The sequence below is a fragment of the Carcharhinus amblyrhynchos genome, unplaced genomic scaffold (assembly GCF_965287045.1).
Source record: "Carcharhinus amblyrhynchos unplaced genomic scaffold, sCarAmb.v2.hapA chromosome_1407, whole genome shotgun sequence".
In the NCBI taxonomy this organism is placed as follows: Eukaryota; Metazoa; Chordata; class Chondrichthyes; order Carcharhiniformes; family Carcharhinidae; genus Carcharhinus; species Carcharhinus amblyrhynchos.
The window spans coordinates 1-21534 of NW_027651147.1; the positions used below are offsets into that span (position 1 = coordinate 1).

The following is a 21534-nucleotide window of genomic DNA, read 5'->3' on the forward strand; positions in this document are numbered from 1 at the left end:
GGGGCTTTTGCTGAGTCACGGAGCAGCTGTTTCACCAGAGGCAGTGCGGCCTAGTCCGCAGGCTTCAGGGTGAATGAGGGTCAGGGGGCCTTTCTTTGAAATCTGACCCCCCCCACCCCCCGAGTGTTGAAAGGATCAATGTAAATTGTTCAAGGCTGAATCACCAGAACAAAGAATGATTTAATTTATATCTCATTGCTGCACACGCTGCCTGCATTAATTTACACAGGCCTGAATAGCTCAACTCACTTCCATTGTGGGGAGGGTCGGTGCCGAGGGAGCGCCGCACTGCGGGAGGTCGGTGCCGAGGGAGCGCCGCACTGCGGGAGGGTCGGTGCCGAGGGAGCGCCGCACTGCGGGAGGGTCGGTGCCGAGGAGCGCCGCACTGCGGGAGGGTCGGTGCCGAGGGAGCGCCGCACTGCGGGAGGGACGGTGCCGAGGGAGCGCCGCACTGTGGGAGGGTCGGTGCCGAGGGAGCGCCGCACTGCGGGAGGGTCGGTGCCGAGGGAGCGCCGCACTGCGGGAGGGTCGGTGCCGAGGGAGCGCCGCACTGTGGGAGGGTCGGTGCCGAGGGAGCGCCGCACGCGGGAGGGTCGGTGCCGAGGGAGCGCCGCACCGCGGGAGGGTCGGTGCCGAGGGAGCGCCGCACCGCGGGAGGGTCGGTGCCGAGGGAGCGCCGCACCGCGGGAGGGTCGGTGCCGAGGGAGCGCCGCACCGCGGGAGGGTCGGTGCCGAGGGAGCGCCGCACCGCGGGAGGGTCGGTGCCGAGGGAGCGCCGCACCGCGGGAGGGTCGGTGCCGAGGGAGCGCCGCACTGCGGGAGGGTCGGTGCCGAGGGAGCGCCGCACTGCGGGAGGGTCGGTGCCGAGGGAGCGCCGCACTGCGGAGGGTCGGTGCCGAGGGAGCGCCGCACTGCGGGAGGGTCGGTGCCGAGGGAGCGCCGCACTGCGGGAGGGTCGGTGCCGAGGGAGCGCCGCACTGCGGGAGGGTCGGTGCCGAGGGAGCGCCGCACTGCGGGAGGGTCGGTGCTGAGGGAGCGCCGCACTGCGGGAGGGTCGGTGCTGAGGGAGCGCCGCACTGCGGGAGGGTCGGTGCCGAGGGAGCGCCGCACTGTGGGAGGGTCGGTGCTGAGGGAGCACCGCACCGTGTGGAGGTCGGGTGTGACTGTGGGCAGTCGCCCTACCTCTGGCCAGATGTTCTGAGTTTGCCTTCGTCTGTAACCTCCTCCAGCCCCTACACCCCCTCCCTATCTCTGTAACCTCCTCCAGCCCCCTACACCCCCTCTCTATCTCTGTAACCCCCTCCAGCCCCCTACACCCCCTCCCTATCTCTGTAACCTCCTCCAGCCCCCTACACCCCCCTCCCTATCTCTGTAACCTCCTCCAGCCCCCTACACGCCCCTCCCTATCTCTGTAACCTCCTCCAGCCCCCTACACCCCCTCCCTATCTCTGTAACCTCCTCCAGCCCCCTACACCCCCCTCCCTGTCTCTGTAACCCCCTCCAGCCCCCTACACCCCCCTCCCTATCTCTGTAACCTCCTCCAGCCCCCCTACACCCCCTCCCTATCTCTGTAACCTCCTCCAGCCCCCTACACCCCCCTCCCTATCTCTGTAACCCCCTCCAGCCCCCTACACCCCCTCCCTATCTCTGTAACCTCCCTCCAGCCCCTACAACCCTCCGAGATCTCTGAGTTCCTCCAATTCCAGCCTCTCGAGCATCCCCCGATTCCCATCGCTCCGCCATTGGGGGCCGTGCCTTCAGCTACCTGGGGGGGGGCCCTAAGCTCTGGAATTCCCTCCCTGAACCCCTCCACCTCTCTCTCCGCGCCCCCCCCCCTCTCTCTTTCTGAGTCACAGAGGTTTACAGCATGGAAACAGGCCATTCGGCCCAACTTGTCCATGCCACCCTTTTTTTTAAACCTCTTTGCTCGTCCAATTGCCCGTGTTTGGCCCATATCCCTCTCTACCCATCTTACCCATGTAACAGTCTTTCTGCCTCTCTCTTTCTCGCTGTCTGTCTCTCTCTGCCTCTCTCTCTCTGTCCCTTGCCGTCTCTCTCTCTCTCTCTCTCTGTTTCTCTCTCCATTTGTCTGTCTCTTGGTCTCTCTCCTCCTTAAAACCAACCTCTTTGGCTGAGCTTTTAGCCTCCCCGTGTCTCTAGTTTCTCCCTGTGTCTCTCGGCTGGGGAGGGGGGGGTGGGGTCACATTCTGTCCAACAATATTCCCCCTGTGTTGTCCCTTGGTGGGGAGGGGGATGTTTCACCGGGAAAGGGGACTTTATAAGTGTATGTTTCTGTCCGGTGCCGTCAGCCTCCTGTATTTCAATAGGCCTCACAATCCCCCGACACGGCAACCCCCCCCTCCTCCCCCGACCACCCCCCATCTGTCCCCGCCAGGCCCCAGGCTGGAATGGGGTGGGGGGTGCACGAGGGGGTGAGCAGTGCCACCCACTGAAAGCTGGCAGATCTCCAAAACTGACAGAACATTGTCTCCATGATGGTGGGTGGGGGGGGCGCCAAATATTTTTCAGTTGATTTATTAGTGTCACAAGTAGGCTTACATTAACACTACAATGCAGTTACTGTGAAAATCCCCCTAGTCAACGCACTCCGGTTCAGATACACTAAGGGGCAATTTAGCATGGCCAATCCACCCTAACCTACACATCTTTGGACACTAAGGGGCAATTTAGCATGGCCAATCCACCCTAACCTACACATCTTTGGACACTGAGGGACAATTTAGCATGGCCAATCCACCCTAACCTACACATCTTTGGACACTAAGGGGCAATTTAGCATGGCCAATCCACCCTAACCTACACATCTTTGGACACTAAGGGACAATTTAGCATGGCCAATCCCCCTAACCTGCACATCTTTGGACACTGAGGGACAATTTAGCATGGCCAATCCACCCTAACCTGCACATCTTTGGACACTAAGGGACAATTTAGCATGGCCAATCCACCCTAACCTACACATCTTTGGACACTAAGGGACAATTTAGCATGGCCAATCCACCCTAACCTGCACATCTTTGGACACTAAGGGGACAATTTAGCATGGCCAATCCACCCTAACCTGCACATCTTTGGACACTAAGGGACAATTTAGCACGGCCAATCCACCCTAACCTACACATCTTTGGATACTAAGGGACAATTTAGCACGGCCAATCCACCCTAACCTACACATCTTTGGATACTAAGGGACAATTTAGCATGGCCAATCCACCCTAACCTGCACATCTTTGGACACTAAGGGACAATTTAGTACGGCCAATCCACCCTAACCTACACATCTTTGGACACTAAGGGACAATTTAGTACGGACAATCCACCCTAACCTACACATCTCTCGGACTGTGGGAGGAAACTGGAGCACCCGGAGGAAACCCACGCAGACATGGGGAGAACGTGCAGATTCCACACAGACAGTGACCTGAGGCCGGGAATCGAACCCGGGTTCCTGGCGCTGTGAGGCAGCAGTGCTAACCCACTGTGCCACCATGCCAGCCAGATTCCTGCACCCCACGTCCTTCCCTTTTAAGAGCAGTTCACTCATGTTCCCTTTAGGGAAGGAAATCTGCCGTCCTTACCCCGGTCTGGCCTACATGTGACTCCACAGGCACACAGCAATGTGGTTGACTCTCAACTGCCCTTCAAGGGGCCACTAGGGATGGGCAATAAATGCTGGACCAGCCAGCTGTCCCACAGATGAATGAGAGAGGAGGGGGGGGAGCCATTCCTAACAGATAGGTCCTCCTGTAAAGCCACTGTGGGATCCTTCTCTGCAGCAAGGGGGCCTGACCTCCTCTCCCTCTCTGAATCAATTAGATTTATTATTATCACATGTACTGGGATACAGTGAAAAGTATTGTTTCTTGAGCGCTATACAGACAAAGCATACCGTTCATCGAGAAGGAAAGGAGAGGGTGCAGAATGTAGTGTTACAGTCACAGCGAGGATGTAGAGAAAGATCAGTTTAATGCGAGGTAGGTCCATTCAAAAGTCTGACAGCAGCGGGGAAGAAGCTGTTCTTGAGTCGGTCGGTACGGGACCTCAGACTTTTGTATCTTTTTCCCTGACGGAAGAAGGTGGAAGAGAGAATGTCCGGGGTGTGTGGGGTCCTTGATTATGCCGGCTGCTTTTCCCCGAGGCAGCGGGAAGTGTAGACGGAGTCAATGGATGGGAGGCTGGTTTGTGTGATGGGATTGGGGGCTACATTCACCACCCTTTTGTAGTTCCTTGCGGTCTTGGGCAGAGCAGGAGCCTAGACCGAGCTGTGATACAACCAGAAAGAATGCTTTCTATGGGGCATCTGTAAAAGTTGGTGAGAGTCGTAGCGGACACGCCGAATTTCCCCAGTCTTCTGAGAAAGTAGAGGCGTTGGGTGGGGCTGACCACGCGGAGAGGGGCGAACAGCGGCGGTGCTGGGGTTGGGGGGGGGGGGTGCGGAATGTGGGAGCGGCAAACAAAATGAAGACAAGAGCAGACTGTCTGATCAGAAATGTGTATTTAAAATAACAGGTAATAGACCTCTTTACAACAAATATAGTGCAGGAGTTTCAGGGCTGAAGCCCCGAGTTAATTTGTCTGTGTCTGTGTACATTATACAAGCATCACCGTACAGCGCGGGGTGCGGGAGGGGGGTGGGAAGGAGGGAGGGCGCAGGGTGGGGAGGGGGAGGGGAGGGGGAGGGGGAGGGGGGGAGAGAGGGTAACAATGCCACACTCTCTCTCGCGCGCACACACACACACACACACACACACACACACACACACACACATCCTCGCTCACTCATTCCGCCAGAGTAAAATATTTCTGCAATGCTGATTGTCTTTACAGAGAAGGTAAGGAAATAAGATTAAAGGAGGGGAGGGGAGGGGAGGGGAGGGGTTGGGGGGACCCGTGTAAAGCCCGATGACTGAGCCACTTCTCGGTGGAGTGGGGGGGGGAGGGGGGGGAGGGCGGAGGGAGCCCAGCCCCCAGGCAACACCGCGACGAAAACCTCGACCGGGTCGGAAAAGGAGTGTTTGCCAAGTCTGGTTGCGCGAATCCCTGCGGGGAGGGGGGGACAGGGTTGGATTGTGGGGGGGGGGGGGGGGTTTTGCGGGGGGGATGGTCATGTGCGTCATCCCAGTTCCCCCACCCCCCCCCCCAACTTCCCTGTCCCCCTCCCAGACATTGGCCTGTCTGGTGGGGTAACCCAATCCCCCCCCCCCCCCCCCCGGGGAAAGGTGAACCCCCCCCCTTTCCTTCAACCGTCAGTCCGATGGACGAGGTTCGACTCCCACCGCCCCCCCCCACAACTCCCTCCGCTCCCCGTTACCAGCTCCCTTCAGGGTGATGGGTGGGCAAACCCACCCCCCCCACAACCTTACGCAGGGACGGAGGGGGGGGGGGTTCAACTTTATCACCCGCCTGCCCCCCCCCCCCCCCCACCCCGTAGCAGCTCTCCCCCACCCCTCACCGCCCGACCCTCGCTCCCAGGAGCGTTTTTTTTAAGCTATCCGCTGTTTCACCCCCCCCCCCCCCACCCCCCCCCCCCCGATGGGTCTCCTCCCTCCCCACGAGGGGAGGGAGAAGAGCAGGTGTCCATTGGGGCGGGGGGGGGGGGGCGGGGGACACAGACCTGGCGAGGGGGCGCGGAGCCCACCCAAAATCGCGCCAATCACTCGGCGCCGACCCCCACCGCCCCAGCCCCATCAGGTCCCCCTCCCCCTCGAACCTCAATTTTCTCTCCCTGAAACACGTCCCCCACCCCCCCCCACTCTCTCTCCACCGGTTGAGAAAGCTCCAGGTTTTGCTGGGTGGGGGTGCAACACTCCGGAACGTTCCGCTCCGCACAGCTTCAGGACAAGTCGGTGTCTAAATCTTAAATATACTCTTCACAAAAATATAGTTTCGATTGGTAGCTGTACGGACAGGACTCAGTGTGGGGAGTGGGGGGACAAAGGACGGATTCTGCGACTGGCTATCTACACAAACTAACTAACACCCTCCCACAGTGCGGCGCTCCCTCGGCACCGACCCTCCCACAGTGCGGCGCTCCCTCGGCACCGACCCTCCCACAGTGCGGCGCTCCCTCAGCACCGACCCTCCCACAGTGCGGCGCTCCCTCGGCACCGACCCTCCCACAGTGCGGCGCTCCCTCGGCACCGACCCTCCCCACAGTGCGGCGCTCCCTCGGCACCGACCCTCCCCACAGTGCGGCGCTCCCTCGGCACCGACCCTCCCGCAGTGCGGCGCTCCTTCGGCACCGACCCTCCCGCAGTGCAGCGCTCCGTCGGCACCGAGCCTCCCACAGTGCGGCACTCCCTCAGCACCGACCCTCCCGCAGTGCGGCGCTCCCTCGGCACCGACCCTCCCACAGTGCGGCGCTCCCTCGGCACCGACCCTCCCACAGTGCGGCGCTCCCTCAGCACCGACCCTCCCGCAGTGCGGCGCTCCCTCGGCACCGACCCTCCCGCAGTGCAGCGCTCCCTCGGCACCGACCCTCCCGCAGTGCGGCACTCCCTCGGCACCGACCCTCCCACCGTAGGCATCAGTCGCTGCTCCCTCTCATCACTTAGTCAGCCTACAATGAGGCAATCCCACTTCCCCTGAAGGACAAAGTGTCCTGAATCCACCGTCCCACCCTAAATTGCCACCCCCCCCAACCAAAACAGTATCTGACCTTTCACCCTTTGCCCTCCCCCATCCCGCTCCGGCCAGGCGCTCCTTGCCTTGGGCCTAGAGGCCGAGAAATGGAAGCCAGGGCCTATGGCTCCCTCTGGGGTAATCAAGGCCTCCCCACTCTGATCAACGCACAGCCAACACTTACAAAAAAATAGACATGATTTCTATCGTATTCGACAATCTTTCTCGAGAAAAATAAAAATAGCAGTAAACTGTGCGATGCGGACTTGCTCCGAACACAAATATATTAGCTATAACACTTACCGCCCCGCCACAGCTTCCTGCAAAGGCCTGAGGCCTAGTTTTGTGCACGCAGAATTTCTTTGTTAAATACAGCGACATGCAATTTTGTTATTGTTCCCTCCAGAGACGACGACAAACTTTCCAGGCGATAAATTAGCGTCTTCGCGCCCTCCACGAGCATCGTTCAACCACCCGCCCCCCCCCAACTCCATTCCTCCTCTGAGTACGCCACCCTCCCCTCCACACAGCCCCAGTGTCGGCGCTCCTTCCTCCTGCCTCTCGTCCTCCCTCCTCCTGCCTTCTCGACCCCCTCCCTCTTAACTCTCATCCCCCCTCTCCTCCATCTCCCCCCGCCTCTCATTCCCTCCTCCTGCCTCTCACTCCCCCCTCCTTCTTCTGCCTCTTGTTCCCCCCTCTTCCTCCTGCCTCGCGCCCCCCCTCCTGCCTCTCGCCTCCCCTCCTCCTCCTCCTGCCTCTCACTCCCCCCTCCTCCTGCCTCCTCCTGCTCATACTCTCCTCTTGTACCCCCTCCTTCTCCTTCTCGCTCCCTCCTGCTGCCTCTTGTACTCTCCCTCCTCCTCCTCCTGCCTCTTGTACTCTCCCTCCTCCTCCTCCTGCCTCTTGTACTCTCCCTCCTCCTCCTGCCTCATACTCTCCCTCCTCCTGCCTCTTGTACTCTCTCCTCCTCCTCCTCCTGCCTCTTGTACTCTCCCTCCTCCTCCTGCCTCATACTCTCCCTCCTCCTGCCTCTTGTACTCTCCCTCCTCCTCCTCCTCCTCCTCCTGCCTCTTGTACTCTCCCTCCTTCTCCTCCTCCTGCCTCTTGCACCCCCCTTCCTCCTCCTCCTGCCTCTCGTTCCCCCTCCTCCTCCTGCCTCTTGTACCCCCCTCCTCCTCCTCCTCCCTCCTGCTGCCTCTCGGTCCACCCTCGCTCCCCTACCCCGTAAGCGCCGTGGGCTGGAGGGAGCCTGAATGTGCTTGGCCCTGTCCCCATGGCTGCCTGTCCGAATAGGATTCAGCAACCTGTACAAGTCTCCCGCGAAACACTGTTTATCTTTTCAAAATTAAAATAAAGAGGATAAAGGTATAGACGCACACGCACACGCACACGCACACACACACACACACACACAAGATTAACCAACCAACCAAATAATTTAAATAATTGTTGGGGTGGGGACAGAGCGGAGCGAGGGGGGGGGGCAGCGGGGGAATCGAACTCGACGTCTCAGAGTCACGGAGGGTTGAGGAGAGAAGTGTGGAACGAGCGGGCGCCTCCTCACTGACGCCACCTCGAGTCGCGGCCCGGTTTGGCTTTAACGCCACCCCCCCCCAACCCCCACAACACTCGCACTGACCCTGGAGAGGGAGGGAGAGAGAGGGACGGAGGGATTGAGTGAGGGACGGAGGGATTGAGCGAGGGAAGGAGCCAGGGAGGGAGGGAGGATTGAGAGAGGGAGGGGGGGATTGAGCGAGGGAGGGAGGGATTGAGCGAGGGACGGAGGATTGAGCGAGGGACGGAGGGATTGACGGAGGGATTGAGCGAGGGACGGAGGGATTGAGCGAGGGACGGAGGGATTGAGCGAGGGACGGAGGGATTGAGCGAGGGACGGAGGGATTGAGCGAGGGACGGAGGGATTGAGCGAGGGACGGAGGGATTGAGCGAGGGACGGAGGGATTGAGCGAGGGACGGAGGGATTGAGCGAGGGACGGAGGGATTGAGCGAGGGACGGAGGGATTGAGCGAGGGACGGAGGGATTGAGCGAGGGACGGAGGGATTGAGCGAGGGACGGAGGGATTGAGCGAGGGACGGAGGGATTGAGCGAGGGACGGAGGGATTGAGCGAGGGACGGAGGGATTGAGCGAGGGACGGAGGGATTGAGCGAGGGACGGAGGGATTGAGCGAGGGACGGAGCCAGGGAGGGAGGGAGGGATTGAGAGAGGGAGGGATTGAGAGAGGGATTGAGCGAGGGAGGGAGGGAGGGATTGAGCGAGGGAGGGAGGGAGGGATTGAGCGAGGGAGGGAGGGAGGGATTGAGAGAGGGAGGGAGGGAGGGATTGAGAGAGGGAGGGAGGGAGGGATTGAGCGAGGGAGGGAGGGAGGGATTGAGGGAGGGAGGGAGGGAGGGATTGAGAGAGGGAGGGAGGGATTGAGCGAGGGAGGGAGGATTGAGCGAGGGAGGGAGGGATTGAGAGAGGGAAAGAGCAAGAGAGCGAAGCAGGGAGCGATGGAGGAATTGAGAGAGGGAGGGAGCAAGGAAGAGGGAGGAGGTGAGGGAGGGGGGAGGGTGAAACGGGGTGAGGGAGGGAGGGAAGGAGGGAGGGGGCGAGGGAGGTTTTCTTTATAAAACCGCCACACTGAGGAGCAGTAGCTGAAAGTCTGGAAATGGTGATGGAGGGAGGAAGGGAGGTGGGGCATCGGTAGGGGTAGAGTAGGGGACGAGGGTGGGGATTGGGGGCAGTCGATCGATGGAGACAATGTCTCCATCGCCTGGGGATGGGGTGGGGGGTGGGAGGGGGGTAATTCTCTCTCACCCTCACTGCCTGCCGGTTATCCGTGTAGGCCTCGATACCAAAACACCTTCCTTGAGGCCTGGGGAGGTGGGGGCGGGGAGCTGGCAGAAGCGGGGGGTGGGGGTGGTGGTGGGACAGGGACGGTAGCTCTGTCTCCCCTCCACTGCGCCCGCACAGTCTGCTTGGACAAGGCCCAAGGCCTGTCATAGCACTGCCACAGCTGTCACAGCACTGTCACAGCTGTCACAGCACTGTCACAGCTGTCACAGCACTGTCATAGCTGCGTCACCACTTTCCCCCATCCCACGGCTGCTGGGTCCTTTTGGAAGTGGGGGAGGGGTGGGGGTTTAAACTTTATTGATTAGTGTCACAGTGGGCTGACATTAAACGCTGCAATGACGTTACGTGAAAATCCCCCAGTCGCCACACTCCGGCGCCTGTTCGGGTTACACCGAGGGAGAATTTAACACGGTCAACGCACCCTAACCCGCACATCTTTCGGACTGTGGGAGGAAACCAGAGCACCCGGAGGAAACCCACGCAGACACGGGGAGAACGTGCAGTCTCCACACAGACAGTGACCCGAGCTGGGAATCGAACACCCAGGTCCCTGGTTGGGAGTGAGGGCAGGGGGTGGAGTTATATTACCCGGAGGTGGGGCGAGAGGGGAGAGGAGGTGGTGAGGGGAGGCGGTGGGAGGAGGGGGGGAACTCAGGCGAGCGAGACTCCGGTTCAAGGTGAACGGGGCAAGTGAAAGACCCTCGGTGACAGACATGGCCTGAGGTGAAGGCCGGGGTTTCCCTCTCTCCCACAGCAGGGGTGGCAGTGATGTTCAAAGACCCCTCACAGCCCTGTCAGGGGGGGCAATGTGTGAGGGAGGGGGAGAGGGAGAGAGGGGGAAAGAGGGAGGGAAGTAGACAGGGGGAGGCAGGGGTGTAGGCGGAGGGGGGAGGAGAAGGGGGGAGGCAGAGAGGAGGGGAGGCAGAGGCAGGCAGGCAGGCGGAGGTGGGGGGAGTAGAGAGGTGGGGGTGGGGAAAGGGCTGAGGGAGAAGCAGGGGGAGGCAGAGGGGGGGAGGCAGAGGGAGGCAGGCAGAGAAAGGGAGAGGCAGAGAGGGGTTGATAGAGGGCCTGAGTCAGGGAGGGGAGGAGCAGTCAGGGAGAGGGGAGGCAGAGAGGAGGGAGCAGAGGGCCTAAATCAGGGAGGGGGGAGGCAGAGGAGGAGAGGAAGGGGCAGTCAGGGAGGGGGGAGGCGGAGGGGGAGGGGCAGTCAGCGAGGGAGGGGCAGTCAGTGAGAGGGGAAGCAGGGGGAGGGGGGAGTTAGGGAGGGAGGAAGCAGGAGAGGGGGGAGGCAGAGAGGGAGAGGGCAGGCGGAGGGGGTGGGTGGGGCAGTGAGGGACGGGGGAGGCAGAGGGGGTGGGGCAGTGAGGGAGGGGGGAGCGGAGGGGGTGGGGCAGTGAGGGAGGGGGGAGCGGAGGGGGTGGGGCAGTGAGGGAGGGGGGAGGCGGGGGGGAGGGCGGAGGGGCTAGGGCAGTGAGGGAGGGGGGAGGCGGGGGGAGGCGGAGGGGCTAGGGCAGTGGGGGGGGGGAGGCGGAGGGGGGGAGGCGGAGGCGGAGGGGCTAGGGCAGTGAGGGAGGAGGGGAGGCGGAGGGGGGGAGGCGGAGGGGCTAGGGCAGTGAGGGGGGGAGGCGGAGGGGCGAGGGAGGAGGGGAGGCGGAAGGGGGAGGCGGAGGGGCTAGGGCAGTGAGGGAGGGGGGAGGCGGAGGGGGGGAGGCGGAGGGGCTAGGGCAGTGAGGGGGTGGGGGGGGAGGGGGACGCAGACTGTTAAGTAACCCAGGCGTCCATTCGCATGCGTTTCATGGAGGGGTTCTCCACCTCGTCCCCCGCCACCCGCACGGGGCCAGCCGCCACACGTAGTGCGGGTCCGTCCCGCTCAGTCCCCTCGAACGAGCTGCTATTGCTGCTCAGGCTGTCGACCGGAGACCTGCCCGTGTCTGGGGGGCCGGCTGGGGGGAGGAGGTTAGAGGGCGTGTGCCGGTCCGGGTGGGAGACACGGGGTTCCGACTTCACGTGCACATCCTGACTGCTGCACACTGTCAGCGTGGAGACCTGTGGTAACTGGTTCCCCGGACCAATACTGCGAGAGAAGATTACACAGAGAGGTTAGTGTCCATAACTCCCCCCCACCCCGTCCACATCATCAGAACATCAGAAATAGGAGCAGGAGTAGGCCATCCAGCCCTTCGACCTGCCCCGCCATTCAATAAGATCATGGCTGATCTGAAGTGGATCAGTTCCACTTTCCCGCTTTCTCCCCTTAATCCCCTTGCCTACCAAAAACCTATCTACCCGCGTCTTAAATATATTTAGCGAGGTAGCCTCCACCACTTCAATGGGCAGAGAATTCCAGAGATTCACCACCCTTTGAGTGAAGAAGGTTCCTCCTCAACTCTGATCTAAACTGCACCCCCCCTTATCTTGAGGCTGTGCCCTCTAGTCCTGCTGTCCTTTCTAAGCGGGAAGAATCTCTCTACCTCTACCCTATCCATCCCTTTCATTATCTTATAGGTCTCTATAAGATCCCCCCTCATCCTTCTAAACTCCAACGAGTACAGACCCAGTCTATTCCTCTTCATAGTCCAACCCCCTCATCTCCGGTATCAGCCTAGTGAACCTCCCCTGCACTCCCTCCAAGGCCAAAATATCCTTGGCAAGTGCGGCGACCAAAACTGCACACAGTACTCCAGCTGCGGCCTCACCAGTGCCTTGTACAGTTGCAGCAAGACCTCCCTGCTTTTATATTCAATCCCCCTCGCTATAAAGGCCAGCATCCCATTTGCGTTCCTGACCACCTGCTGCACCTGCAGACTGGGTTTTTGTGATTTGTGCACAAGGACCCCCAGGTCCCTCTGCACCGTAGCATGCTGCAGCTTTTCGCCCTTTAAATAGTAATCCCTCCTACTATTACTCCTGCCAAAGTGGATAACCTCACACTTGCCAACGTTATACTCCATCTGCCAGGTCCTCACCCACTCGCTCAGCCTATCCAGATCTCTCTGCAGACTTTCCACACCCTCCGCACAATTTGCTTTTCCACTCACCTTCCTGTCACCAGCAAATTTTGTCACCCTACACTCAGCCCCCTCCTCCAGATCATCTATATAAATGGTAAATAGTTGAGGCCCCAGCACCAATCCCTGTGGCACTCCACTAGTCACCAACCGCCAATCAGGATAGCACCCATTGATACCAACTCTCTGCCTCCTATTAGACAACCAATCCTCTATCCACGCTAACACCTTACCCCCAACTCCATGCCCCCTAACCTTCTGAAGCAACCTTTTGTGCGGCACCTTATCAAACGCCTTTTGAAAATCGAGAAACACCACATCCACCGGTTCCCCTCTGTCCACCGCACTAGTCACATCCTCATAGAATTCCAATAAATTCGTCAAACACGACTTCCCCTTAATGAATCCGTGCTGCGTCTGCTCTATCAAACCATTCTTTTCTAGGTGCCTCGCTATTTCTTCTTTGATGACGGATTCAAGCATTTTTCCAACAACAGACATTAAACTAACCGGCCTATAATTCCCTGCCTTTTGCCTGCTACCTTTTTTAAACTCGGCGCAACATTAGCTGTTTTCTAATCTTCCGGCACTTCCCCGGAATCCAGCGAAGTTTGGTAAATAATCACTAAGGCATCTACTATCACCTCTGCCATTTCTTTCAGAACCCTGGGATGCATTCCATCCGGTCCTGGGGACTTGTCCACCATTTTAGTCCCGTTAGTCTATCAAGCACTACCTCTCTAGTGACAGTAATCGCATTCAGGCCCTCAACTCCTACCATCCTTCTATCTTTAATATCCAGCAAACTATTCACGTCCTCCTCCGTGAAGACCGAGGCAAAAAACTTATTTAAGGCCTCAGCCATTTCCTCATCTCCCACCACTAAATCCCCCCTCTCATCCTCCAAGGGTCCAACATTCACTCTAGCCAGCCTCCTCCTCTTTGTATATTTGTAAAAACTTTTACTGTCCTTTTTTATATTTAGTGCTAGTTTAGCTTCATAGTCTATCCTTCCTTTATCAACTTCTTAGTCAATCTTTGTTGATTTTTAAACCTCTCCCAATCTTCTACTCACCCACTACTTTTAGCCACTCTAAACACTCCCAGGACAGGTACAGCACGGGGTTAGATACAGAGTAAAGCTCCCTCTACACTGTCCCCCCATCAAACACTCCCAGGACAGGTACAGCAGGGGGTTAGATACAGAGTAAAGCTCCCTCTACACTGTCCCCCCATCAAACACTCCCAGGACAGGTACAGCACGGGGTTAGATACAGAGTAAAGCTCCCTCTACACTGTCCCCCCATCAAACACTCCCAGGACAGGTACAGCACGGGGTTAGATACAGAGTAAAGCTCTCTCTACACTATCCCCCATCAAACACTCCCAGGACAGGTACAGCACGGGGTTAGATACAGAGTAAAGCTCCCTCTACACTGTCCCCCATCAAACACTCCCAGGACAGGTACAGCACGGGGTTAGATACAGAGTAAAGCTCCCTCTACACTGTCCCCCCCATCAAACACTCCCAGGACAGGTACAGCACGGGGTTAGATACAGAGTAAAGCTCCCTCTACACTGTCCCCCCATCAAACACTCCCAGGACAGGTACAGCACGGGGTTAGATACAGAGTAAAGCTCTCTCTACACTATCCCCCATCAAACACTCCCAGGACAGGTACAGCACGGGGTTAGATACAGAGTAAAGCTCCCTCTACACTGTCCCCCATCAAACACTCCCAGGACAGGTACAGCACGGGGTTAGATACAGAGTAAAGCTCCCTCTACACTGTCCCCCCCATCAAACACTCCCAGGACAGGTACAGCACGGGGTTAGATACAGAGTAAAGCTCCCTCTACACTGTCCCCCATCAAACACTCCCAGGACAGGTACAGCACGGGGTTAGATACAGAGTAAAGCTCCCTCTACACTGTCCCCCCCATCAAACACTCCCAGGACAGGTACAGCACGGGGTTAGATACAGAGTAAAGCTCCCTCTACACTGTCCCCCCATCAAACACTCCCAGGACAGGTACAGCACGGGGTTAGATACAGAGTAAAGCTCTCTCTACACTATCCCCCATCAAACACTCCCAGGACAGGTACAGCACGGGGTTAGATACAGAGTAAAGCTCCCTCTACACTGTCCCCCATCAAACACTCCCAGGACAGGTACAGCACGGGGTTAGATACAGAGTAAAGCTCCCTCTACACTGTCCCCCCCATCAAACACTCCCAGGACAGGTACAGCACGGGGTTAGATACAGAGTAAAGCTCCCTCTACACTGTCCCCCATCAAACACTCCCAGGACAGGTACAGCACGGGGTTAGATACAGAGTAAAGCTCCCTCTACACTGTCCCCCCATCAAATACTCCCAGGACAGGTACAGCAGGGGGTTAGATACCCGGCCCCCCCGGATACTTACAAGAGGTTGCTAAGCGTCGCCGGTGCCAACTGTTGCCAAGTGGCCACGTTTCCTAGCGACAGTCCCCCAGGAGAGTTAAACGATTGCAGAGCGGATAAATCAGCACTGGTTAACTGGTAATCTGAAAGAGTAACAAAGGCTGAAGTGATTGGATCGCGGCAGCAAACAACAGAATCTCCACAGTGCAGAAAGAGGCCATTCAGCCCATCAAATCTACACCGAGTGCAATCCCACCCAGCCCCTATCCCCATAACCCCATCCACTTACCACCCTTGTCCCCCTGACACTAAGGGGCAATTTAGCATGGCCAATCCAGCCTAACCTACACATCTTTGGACACTAAGGGACAATTTAGCATGGCCAATCCAGCCTAACCTACACATCTTTGGACACTAAGGGACAATTTAGCATGGCCAATCCACCCTAACCTGCACATCTTTGGACACTAAGGGACAATTTAGTATGGCCAATCGCGCTATGATCTGTTCTGCTACAGAGTTGATGACCTCCCAGTGCTGGTGGGCTGGCTACAGGAGGTCCGTGTCGATATATCCACCACATCCCCATCATCGCACAACCCCCTCCCACCTTCCCCAAACCCTCACTCACCTGTGTTGTACGTGGTGGGCATTGCTGAATACTGCAGCCCCTGGGGCAGTAAGCTGGGGGTGGCAACAGAGACCACTGGGGTAGTCAGCGACTGTGCGGTCTGGGAGCTGTTCAGCTGGGCGCTCTGCACAGGAAACAGGGTTCAGAGTCATTACTATTTGCATTATCAATGCAGATTAATTCCTGAGAGAGCAGGAAGGAGGCCCTGCACTGTGGGAGGGTCGGTGCCGAGGGAGTGCTGCACTGTCGGGGGTGGGGGGTCAGTGCCGAGGGGGCGCCGCACTGTCGGGGGGTCAGTGCCGAGGGAGTCCCGCACTGTGGGAGGGTCGGTGCCGAGGGAGCGCCGCACTGTGGGAGGGTCGGTGCCGAGGGAGCGCCGCACTGTGGGAGGGTCGGTGCTGAGGGAGCGCCGCACTGTGGGAGGGTCAGTGCTGAGGGAGCACCGCACTGTGGGAGGGTCAGTGCCGAGGGAGCGCCGCACTGTGGGAGGCTCAGTGTGAAAGCCCCCTGTTGATGAACAGACTGAGTGTGTCCTGGGCTGTGTAGTGTGTTACTTGTTGAGTGTTTGGGTCTATCAGTATCAGTGACTCTGTGTGAAGGGGCATGCTGCCACCTGCTGGCATCCTGGTTATTGCGGCTCTGAGCTGGGAATCTGGTTCAGGAAGAGGACTGGCTCCCCACTCAGCCCTGCTTGTTCACACAAAGCAGCTCACTCCCAACGAGGGGTACACACCCACTCAACTGGGCTCTGCCCTTTGCAGAGGGGTTCACACTCTGTCTGTCTGTATCTGTCTCTTTCTCTGTCTCTAAATCTCTCCCTCTCTCTCTCTGCCCCCCCCTCTCTCTCTGTCCCCCCCCCTCTCTGTCCCCCCCTCTGCCCCCCCCCGCTCCCCCCACCCCCTCTCTCTCTCTGCCCCCCACCTCTGCCCCACCTTCTCTCTCTACCCCCCTCTCACTCTCTCTCTATAGGGGTTCGCACTCTGTCTGTCTATATCTGTCTCTCTCTCTGTCTCTATATCTCTCCCTCCCTCCCTCTCTCTCTCTCTATCCCCCTCTCTCTCTTTCTGCACCCCCCTCTCTCTCTCTCTTTGCCCCCCCTCTCTCTCTCTCTGCCCCCTCTCTCTCTCTCTCTCTGCCCCCCTCTCTCTCTGCCCCCCTCTCTCTCTGCCCCCCCCTCTCTCTCTCTCTGCCCCTCTCTCTGCCCCCCTCTCTCTCTCTGCCCCCCTCTCTCTCTCTGCCCCCCTCTCTCTCTCTGCCCCCCTCTCTCTCTCCGCCACCCCCCCCTTTTTCCTCTTCTCCCTCTCCTCGTCCTCCCTCCCTCAAAGTCTCACCACAACCAGGTTAAAGTCCAACCGGTTTATTTGATAGTAAACTCACGAGCTTTTGGGGTTTGCCCCTTCACCAGTTGAGTGGAGAGTTCTGGCCTCAGACGGAGCAGATAACAGCATTGATACGGTCTGTTTGACATCAGAACTCTCCACTCACTTGACGAAGGAACACTGCTTCCGAAAGCGTGTGAGTTTACTATCAAATAAACCCGTTGGGCTCTAACCTGTGAGACTTCTTACTGTGTTTACCCCAGTCCAACGCCGGCCTGTCCACATCATGACTCCCTCCCTCTCTCCATCCTCTCTCTCTCTCTCTCTCTGTGTCTCTCTTTCCCTCCCTCTCTCTGGGAGTGGGGTACATGTCTTCCAGCTCTAAAGCGCTGACCCCCTGCTCCAGTTTGAAGCTCGTTCAGAGAGAGAGAGAGACCTGTGCAGCCAGCGCTGCAATCCTGCCACGCGGATGCTGTGGGGTGATCCCCGTGTGGCCTCTGGGGCTGGGTGTCAGTGATAGGAGACTGGACGACTGGACGGTGGGGGTGGGGGGGGTGGGGGGGTGGTAAGCGTTCTCCCAGAAAGGAATATTTAACCCCCCGATAGATATCACTGAACAGTGATGCGGGTCACTATCACCAGGCTGTTTGTGGGAAAGTGCAGCCAGCGCACACTCATCACTGCACTTTCCACAGCACAGCACTGATGGGCATGGGCTTGGCAAATTGGCATCTGCGCTCCAACCTCAGGAGCGGAGGGAATGGTGCATGTGTTAGACAGAGAGAGAAAGAGATTCCCATGTCGGCATTCCATAATAATCACTCGGGCCAGCACTCACCAATTGGAGATCTTCCTCTGTCTGGAAGCATGGAACAGTTTGAGACACACACACAGTTAGCAGCTAGCAAAGGGAACACAACTTCCAAATAGCACCCCTTTCACAGCCCCCTCTACACTGTCCCCCCATCAAACACTCCCAGGACAGGTACAGCACGGGGTTAGATACAGAGTAAAGCTCCCTCTACACTGTCCCCCCCATCAAACACTCCCAGGACAGGTACAGCACGGGGTTAGATACAGAGTAAAGCTCCCTCTACACTGTCCCCCCCATCAAACACTCCCAGGACAGGTACAGCACGGGGTTAGATACAGAGTAAAGCTCCCTCTACACTGTCCCCATCAAACACTCCCAGGACAGGTACAGCACGGGGTTAGATACAGAGTAAAGCTCCCTCTACACTGTCCCCCCCCATCAAACACTCCCAGGACAGGTACAGCACGGGGTTAGATACAGAGTAAAGCTCCCTCTACACTGTCCCCCCATCAAACACTCCCAGGACAGGGACAGCACGGGGTTAGATACAGAGTAAAGCTCCCTCTACACTGTCCCCCCCATCAAACACTCCCAGGACAGGTACAGCATAGGGTTAGATACAGAGTAAAGCTCCCTCTACACTGTCCCCCATCAAACACTCCCAGGACAGGTACAGCACGGGGTTAGATACAGAATAAAGCTCCCTCTACACTGTCCCCCCATCAAACACTCCCAGGTCAGGTACAGCACGGGGTTAGATACAGAGTAAAGCTCCCTCTACACTGTCCCCCCATCAAACACTCCCAGGACAGGTACAGCACGGGGTTAGATACAGAGTAAAGCTCCCTCTACACTGTCCCCCCATCAAACACTCCCAGACAGGTACAGCACGGGGTTAGATACAGAGTAAAGCTCCCTCTACACTGTCCCCCATCAAACACTCCCAGGACAGGTACAGCACGGGGTTAGATACAGAGTAAAGCTCCCTCTACACTGTCCCCCATCAACACTCCCAGGACAGGTACAGCATGGGGTTAGATACAGAGTAAAGCTCCCTCTACACTGTCCCCCATCAAACACTCCCAGGACAGGTACAGCATGGAGTTAGATACGATGTGCGAGTCTGTCCTTACCAGTGAAGCCATCATGCCCTTGTTCTGTGCGGTGATGACGCGGAGGTCGGGTTTACGATTGTTGGTGACAGGGAGCTGTGACAGGGGTGGTGGAGACTTTGGTGACATGGCCTTGTTCAGGCTGCTGGTGGACACCAGGCCCGGCGACGACCTCTGGTTAATATAACCGTTCCCTGAGGAGAAGGAGATACAGGGTCAACTGGGGAATCCATGGTCACACGTCACCATCTCAGTCCTTCAACCCCTCCCTATCTCTGTAACCCCCTCCAGCCCCTCCTTATCTCTGTAACCCCTCCAGCCCCTCCCTATCTCTGTAACCCCCTCCAGCCCCTACACCCCCTCCCTATCTCGTAACCTCCTCCAGCCCCTACACCCCCTCCCTATCTCTGTAACCCCTCCTGCCCCTCCTTATCTCTGTAACCCCTCCAGCCCCTCCCTATCTCTGTAACCCCCTCCAGCCCCCTACACCCCCTCCCTATCTCTGTAACCCCCTCCAGCCCCCTACACCCCCTCCCTATCTCTGTAACCCCCTCCAGCCCCTCCTTATCTCTGTAACCCCCTCCAGCCCCTCCTTATCTCTGTAACCCCCTCCAGCCCCTCCCTATCTCTGTAACCCCTCCAGCCCCCTACACCCCTCCCTATCTCTGTAACCTCCTCCAGCCCTACACCCCCTCCCTATCTCTGTAACCCCCTCCAGCCCCTCCTTATCTCTGTAACCCCCTCCACCCCTCCCTATCTCTGTAACTCCTCCAGCCGTCTACACCCCCTCCCTATCTCTGTAACCTCCTCAGCCCCTACACCCCCTCCTTATCTCTGTAACCTCCTCCAGCCCCTACGTCCCCCTCCTTATCTCTGTAACCTCCTCCAGCCCCCTACGTCCCCCTCCCTATCTCTGTAACCTCCTCCAGCCCCCTACGTCCCCCTCCTTATCTCTGTAACCTCCTCCAGCCCCCTCCACCCCCTCCCTATCTCTGTAACCTCCTCCAGCCGTCTACACCCCCCTCCCTATCTCTGTAACCTCCTCCAGCCCCCTACACCCCTCCTTATCTCTGTAACCTCCTCCAGCCCCCTACGTCCCCCTCCTTATCTCTGTAACCTCCTCCAGCCCCCTACGTCCCCCTCCTTATCTCTGTAACCTCCTCCAGCCCCCTACACCCCCTCCCCATCTCTGTAACCTCCTCCAGCCCCCTACACCCCCTCCCCATCTCTGTAACCTCCTCCAGCCCCCTACAACCCTCCGAGATCTCTGCGTTCCTCCAATTCCAGCCTCTCGAGCACCCCCCGATTCCCATCGCTCCCGCCATTGGGGGCCGTGCCTTCAGCTGCCTGGGGGGGCCCTAAGCTCTGGGATTCCCTCCCTAAACCTCTCCACCTCTCTCTGTTTTACTCTCTGCCTCTTGGTTGCTCTGTCTCCGTCTCCCTTCCTCTCTCTCTCCCATTCTCTCTCCTTCCCTCTTCCTCTCTCTCTCCACCCCCCCCATCTCTCCCCTCTCTCTGACTCTCTCTCCCTCGTCTCTTTCTCTCTGTCTCCCTCCCTGTCTCTCTCAATCTGTCTGTCTCCCTCTCTCTCTCTCCGCCCCCCATCTCTGTCTCTGTCACTCTCCCTCTCTCTCTCCCATTCTCCCTCTTTCTGTTTGTCTCTCTGTTCCTGTCTCTCTCTCTCTCACTCTGTCTCTCTCTCTCCCTCCGCTCCTTTGAGATGGTGTTTAACGCTGGTCTGAGTTTTGGTTGTGTGCCCTGACATTGCTTTAGAGGGTAAGGAGTCAGCCCCCACTCTCCTGTCAGTTCCCACATTCCCTGACCTCAGGACCGACCTACAGGATCCCACTGGGGTGGGGGCTGGGAGTGAGCCTGCAGACTGTGCCGGGGGAGGGTGGGGAGTGAGCGAGCGAGGACGGAGGGTGGGGGAAGGAGTCAGTGTGGCTGTGGAGAGCAGGAGGCTGGAGGCCAGTGAGATGACTGTGTTGAAAGTGGATATCGGACACGCTCGGGATCCAAGTATCCTGGGAATGCCGAAGGACGATAGTGCTGACATTCTCCCAGCTCCTGGCGTCACTGATTCCCCCGCAGCAGTGCTGTGAGACAGCTGGAACCAAGTCAGGCCCTAATCCCAATAAGCAGAGACGCTGTGGCCATCAACTGGTGACTGAGTGCAGCCTCCGCACCCCTCACTCCCCCAACTCCAAACCAGACAGGGGGCAAAGCTCCTTCGCTAACTGGACAAGTGGCACAGTGGGTTAGCACTGCTGCCTCACAACGCCAGGGACCCGGGGTTCGATTCCCGGCTCGGGTCACTGTCTGTGCGGGGTCTGCACGTTCTCCCCGTGTCTGCGTGGGTTTCCTCGGGTGCTCCCGGTTTCCTCCCACAGTCCGAATGACGTGCAGTGTTAATGTAAGCCTACATTAATCAATAAGCTTTCAACTTTGGACTGTGGCAACTTGGGAATGGACAGGGAGCGGGGAAAAGGGGAGGGAACGCCAGACAGCAGCTTCTTCACACGGGAAGGTGACGGAGTTTGAAGGGGCTCAGTAATTAAATTCTAAATTTCACACCGATAAAACACACACACTCTCTCTCGCACGCGCGCGCACTCACTCTCTCACGTGCACACTCTCTCACACACACACACATTCACTCTCACACACACACACATTCCCTCTCTCTCTCACACACACACACATTCACTTCTCACACACACACACACTCTCTCTCTCTCTCACACACA

At 58.3% G+C, this 21534-nt stretch overlaps 1 protein-coding gene across 1 annotated transcript; it reads right to left on the reverse strand.

Moving 5' to 3' along the window:
• Positions 1-11246: 11246 nt before the first annotated feature.
• On the reverse strand, positions 11247-18985 carry LOC145340772 (myocyte-specific enhancer factor 2A-like; the record flags this gene model as incomplete). The annotated part of the gene is made up of 5 exons (XM_080185234.1): positions 11247-11571; positions 14934-15054; positions 15543-15666; positions 17700-17720; positions 18809-18985. Coding segments are annotated over 5 exons (756 nt in total), but the record flags the coding sequence as incomplete, so codon positions are not given.
• Positions 18986-21534: the final 2549 nt, after the last annotated feature.